We start from the raw sequence: 6,000 nt of genomic DNA on the forward strand, positions 1-6,000 counted from the left end.
CACATGAAACGCGTTTTACGTTTCTGTGGCTGCCTTCAGAGATTCAACGTAACTATGTCTGTGAATTATGTCAGACACAATTTTCCAAAAGAAACAGACTGGGTTAAAATTTAAAATAGGCATACCAAGAAAACATAGAATCCCAGGAATTTTGGAGGGAAGTTTATGATCCCTGGAAGTATACTGAAATTTCTCTGGGTGACTAAATTATGGATTCTAGGTGTGTCCACTTGGCTTCACGAAGCGCATTCTCTTTCAAGACATAAATCGGGAGATAAGATCAAGATGTTTTCCTACCAAAGGTATTGAAAGAGAAGAAAAGAGATGTTTTCCAACTGAATACATTCTATACTTTCCTGGAATTGTTGAAGCTCTTAAAATGTAGTGTTCTTATGAATGTGTTCATGATTAGCATCATTGTATTCACATGCTAGCAACAGCAAATAAAGATGCTAACACTATATGGATAAAGCTAATTTAACAATTTATTGGTCAGCTTTTGTCTTATTCCAAAAAAAATTATGTGTTTATTGAATAATTAAGTTGTACTTTACCACTAATACAATTTAAAAAATGCCTTGACCCTTCCAATACAGATTCCTCCTCTGTTTACCCATTTTTGCAATAGCTTGAACCCCTGCCCCCTCCCTCAATTGACTAACACAAATGGAAAATGACGAAGAGCAGGCAGAGGAAGGAGGAGGAAAAAAGTGAAGAGAGGAGGGGCTTTCAAGACACTTCCTGTACTAAATGCCACTGAAGTTCAAGTAATAGTTGTAATAATAACCAAAATATAGATTTAAAAGTGAACATTGGTGTATGGTTTTAGAATTTCGTGATTTTGATAGGTCATTTAATACTTCCAGTATTTTGAGTGTCAGATTGCTTACTCTGTCTCTATTCGCAGGTCATTTAAGTTTTTCCTATTCTGTACATTGGGTAAGTTGAAATGTGGGGAGTACTAGGAAATGTCGTTTGAGTTAACAGTAAAAAAATAAAGAAAAAGAATTGAAATTTAGGAATTTAGTATAGCTGTTTTCCCTTAAGCAGAAATATGCTGCTTTGCTAGTCAGTTGTGGAAAGTCATCTGGTGGTGTCATCCTACCTACTCGTGTGTAGTCGTGACTCACATGGCTTTATTTGATAATAGTCTGCAAACACTTGAGAACTGGAGGCACAAGTAGAGGTTGGAGATGCTGGAGAAGGAATTTTCTTTGTAAAGGTTTAGGTAAACAGTAGCTGTCTTAGAGACTATTTTGTCAATTAAATACCTTTTTTGTTATAAAATACCTTGTTTTCAAGTGTTTCAGTTCTTACTAGGTTTAGGTAAACAGTAACTGTCTTAGAGACTATTTTGTCAATTAAATACCTTCTTTGTTATAAAATACCTTGTTTTCAAGTGTTTCAGTTCTTATTACTTAATAAAAAGAAATTTCCATGGATTTGAGTTCCACTCCTGAAGAAAAAGTAAAAAATCTATCTATCTGCCTCTCTATCCATCTATACCTACCTACCTACCTATCATGTATCTATACATTTTCCAAAATTAAGCACACCGTAAAGTAAAATTTCCTTTTCATTTTTTAATAGGTTTGTAACCAAATTATTGGAAGACCTCATCTTCTTTGTTGCTGATGTGCCTAATAATGGACAAGAAGTTCTGGATGTGGTTATCACTAAGCCAAACCGAGAGCGTCAAAAATTGATGAGGGAACAAAACATACTGGCGCAGGTGAATTTTTTCATGTACTAAATTTGTATATTTTATTTTCTGAATTACAGTATCAGGAAAGTACTTGTATTAGTTATCTATTACTATGAAGCAAATGATCCCAAAACTTAGTGGCTGAAAACAAGATATTTCCTATCTCACAGTTTCTGTGGACTAGCGATCTAGGCGTGGCTTACATGGGCCGATCTCGCTCAGGGTCTCTCACCAGGCTACAGTCAAGGTGTTTGCTGGGGCTGCAGGCATCTCAAGGTTCAACTGAGAGAGGACTCGCCTTCCAGTCCTCTCACGTGGGCGTCTCTCAGGAGTGCCTCAAGACAAGGCAGCTTGCTTTCCTTAGAACTGAGGGGTCCAAGAGAAAACTAGAGGGGATGCTCACATGGAAGCTACCATCTTTGTATAACCTAATCTTAGAAGTAACATCAGTTCTACTGTGTTCTGTTAGTTAGAAATGAGTTAATAAATCTAACCCATAGTTAAGGAGAGAGGATTCTATGAGGCTGTGAATATCAGGAGGCAGGAATATCAGAGACCATTGTAGAGACAGCCTACCATGGACCTCCAAAAACCCTGTATAGTCAGACTATCTCCAGAAAATATGCTGGAAAAATTCCTAGGTAGAATTTCCAGGTGAACTTGGAAAGTGCGATCTCCATCTGCTTCCTACTTCTTTCCTTCTCTTCCCTAGGAAAGTAGGGCAGTCTGTTCATCAGCTGACAAGTGCTCTGTACAATATTCTAGGTTTTTTGCCCTGCAGGTACAGAACTGGTCATATATTACATCTTCTTGAAATTGTTTATAACACATCAGATTGATTCACTTCCTAATGATATGCACATATCGACATGCCTATATTTATGTATTATTTTTATTCTATTAATTGCTATTTAAATTAATGAGTTTCCTCATTAATGAAGTACAGACTCAAGGAAGATACTTAAAACATAAAAATCATGCTCTTGATACACATATTCTTATTGATTTGGGAAAGGCAAATAGTAGACATAATATTAGTTATTATATGTAGCTGATTGTCTGAAAATACAAAATCAACATTTTTCTCAAATAAAATAAAGGTTGCAAATCTAATAGGACTTTTTTCGAGTAATTATTCTATAAAAACATTTGATTTCAAATAATTTTAGGACCTTGGATGATTTATTAATAATATCTGAACCAACATATGTCAAATATTTTATTTTTGTATGATAAATATAAAATTAAAGGCTCAGTGAATACAAAGTTATTAAAGAAACTTTACTTCATATCATATTTCATGAATTCCAAAGAATAATTCCTTTCTATTTTGCTTTCATGTATTAATGCTCATGCCCTTGACTCTGCTCTTTCATAGACAATTTCCTCATTCTAGCAGCTCATCTCCAGGTGATCCCTCCTGCTGTCTTGCTGCCGAAAAGAGTTATATTCCTCAGTGCTTTTTAAATGCTTCCTAACTGCTAACCCTCTTACAAGAATCTGGCTTCCTGGGTGCCACCAGCTGCCCATGTGGCTCCTAATTTGTCACATTTGAATGCTGATACGTTCATCGATTTGGCCACATCTTTGTGTACAAACAACAATAAATTAACTCTTTTATAAAGTAGTTTACAAGCAGTGTATGGAAGTCATTTTCTGATGTCAGTTTTAATGAAAAGTAAATGTTTTCTTTATATTATTTTAATTTTGAAAGGTTCTAGAAAATAATAGAAGAAACTATAGAGCCCCTAGAAATCAAGCTACATTTTAGTTCATCTGAATATGTTCATGTAACTTGGTGAAATTAAACATCTTCATATTTCTTATTTTATAAAATATGAGTTCTAAACAAAATGAAGCATTTTATTTAAAGAATGTTTTTGTCACTCAATGTAGGGGACCCTTTTAGCAGTGCTTTTCTGATCCTTGATATGTTGGTCCTGTAAAGTAAATCCTCTTTGTTTTTCCCCTTTACACTAACAATAGTCGAATTTATGTAAGTGTTTTTTGAATCAGTGTTCTTATTTGTTTAAAAAAAAACGTTGCAAAACGTTTTATTCATCAGAATAGGTGGCTGTTTTTATGCCTGACAGGTATTTGGAATTCTTAAAGCACCCTTTAAAGAGAAAGCGGGAGAAGGCTCAATGCTGCGACTTGAAGATCTGGGGGATCAAAGATATGCACCCTACAAGTACATGCTGCGGCTCTGTTACCGTGTCCTGAGACACTCTCAGCAGGATTACCGGAAAAATCAGGTTGGAGAGTAGCCCCCATTTTAAACTGTTTCATATTTTAAAAGTATGGGCAAAGTTCTTTGGTTATAATTCTACAGCATAGAAAATATGAATGGGAAATTTCACTTAGAAATTTTATGTTGGGCAATACATAAAAATGATTTGTAAATATTTTTGAATTGTATTGACCATGGCTTTATTCTTCCATATGAAATTAGAATCACTGGGGGAGGATGTCCTGAGTACTAATATGTGCCTGTTATTGGCTCCTGGTGGCCAGGACATCCTGGATCTATTATGTAAGGCGGAATGGAACATTTTTGGCTTGAGGAACATGTGAGGTGCAGCATCCCTGTGTATGGACCAAAGAGGTTATAATTTAGTGGAAAAGATATGATGGGAGACAAAGAAAAGGCTCAGAGGAAAAACAGAGTTATGGGAATTCACAAGAGAGAGAGCCCAGTGGTGGCTTTGGGAACCAAGGAAGGATTCTTGGAGAAGGAAGCCTTTGGGTAGGATGAGAATCATTTTCGTAAATTGTACGGGAAGAGGTATTTGTGAAGAGAGATCTATGAAGTGAGAATGATAGATACTAGAAAGGGCATGTTTGCCCTAAGATATTTGCAACTGCTGAGGTCAGGGAACCCAGGTGGATCTAGGGGTACAGCTAACAGTTACCAGTTGCAAGTGAAATTTCTCTTAAGTCTCATTTTTATCTTAAAAATACAAGCCAGGTGTTGTGGCTCAAGCCTGTAATCCCAACACTTGAGGAGGCCACGGTTGGGGGATTACTTGAGGCCAGGAGTTCTAGACCAGCCTAGGCAATATAGGGAGGTCCCCATCTCTACAAAAATGAAAAATAACTGGGTATGGTGGTGTGTGCCTGTAGTCCCAGCTACTAAAGAGGCTAAGGCTGGAGGATAGCTTCAGCCTCGGAGTTTGAGGCTATAGTGAGTTACGATCACACTAGTACACTCCAGCCTGAGTAACAGACCTTGCCTCATACAAAACAAAGCAATCACAAGCTTAATCTTTCACAATATGTTCAATAATGTAAATGTCTAACATAAAATTGCATAAAACTCATCATTGTTTGATAAATTAGTGTTTCTCTTAATCCATTTGAGGACAGAGTGCATCACTGTAAGTTTCATTGACAAGTTTGGTCCATGAAGAAAGATGATGTGGGAGAGGGCTGGAAGGGCAGGGCGGGCTAAGCCACTAGGGCCTAGGATGGCAATCCTAGAAGGTGGAGGTTATTTGGGAAGAGTTAGTAGTATTTATTGTGTACTTACTTTGTACCAGGCTCAGTTCTACATACTTGTCATGAATTAATTTAGTAACACTGAATTAAGATGAAGGACTGAGGCACAGAAAGGTTAAGTAACTTGTCCGAGGTGATAGTTTAAGAATGGAGCCAGTATGCAAACCCAGGCTCTGAATCATCGCACTGTTGCACCTTGGTAGTTTGAACATTTTTGGGGAAGAAAAAAAGATTTGTTTTAAGAAGACTGTGTTAAAATATTTTGGCTTCATAATTGTGTTTGAAGAGTAAGAAAGGTCTGAAAAGAGTATGTAAAAACATTAGCTAGAAGCTAAATAATATGGCAAGGAATAGGAGTAAGAGCAAGGGGACGATATAAACAAATCCTTAAATATTGTCTAATATAATCTTAGTTATAAACACCCTTCTTGCTGGTCCAAATGCTGTCACTAGAATTATTTTTCCCAACTTCATTGGGTTCCTTTAAGATGGCAAGATAAAGTAGATAGCATTGTTCATATTTTTTTGGAAGAAGAGTTAAGTACCAGAACATTAAATGGCCTTCCTTCAAGCACTCAGAGGCAGTGATGGGGCATGCTCCTAGTATCAGACCCTGAGTTCTTAGTGGAGATCTGGAGTGGGGAAGGAGAATGAGAGGCTGCTCAATGTTTTCTCCTTGCTCTCAGTTTTCTTCTTGGGTTTGGAGAAATACTCTTGTGAGATAGGTCACCACTTCACCCATATGAGCAATGCTGTATTACAGAGATTGACATTAACAGGAAAAAAAAAAAAAAAAA

General features: G+C 36.7%; 1 protein-coding gene across 1 annotated transcript in view; it reads left to right on the forward strand.

Moving 5' to 3' along the window:
• ITPR2 (inositol 1,4,5-trisphosphate receptor, type 2) overlaps window positions 1–6,000 on the forward strand; it is a 455,230-nt gene that overhangs the window by 117,222 nt on the left and 332,008 nt on the right. Inside the window, exons 14-15 of the mRNA XM_012002420.1 lie at window positions 1,591–1,732; window positions 3,799–3,960. Coding sequence (XP_011857810.1) covers window positions 1,591–1,732; window positions 3,799–3,960 — 304 coding nt within the window. The remainder of the gene's footprint in view (window positions 1–1,590; window positions 1,733–3,798; window positions 3,961–6,000) is intronic.

The sequence above is a fragment of the Mandrillus leucophaeus genome, unplaced genomic scaffold (assembly GCF_000951045.1).
Source record: "Mandrillus leucophaeus isolate KB7577 unplaced genomic scaffold, Mleu.le_1.0 Scaffold686, whole genome shotgun sequence".
Lineage (NCBI taxonomy): Eukaryota > Metazoa > Chordata > Mammalia > Primates > Cercopithecidae > Mandrillus > Mandrillus leucophaeus.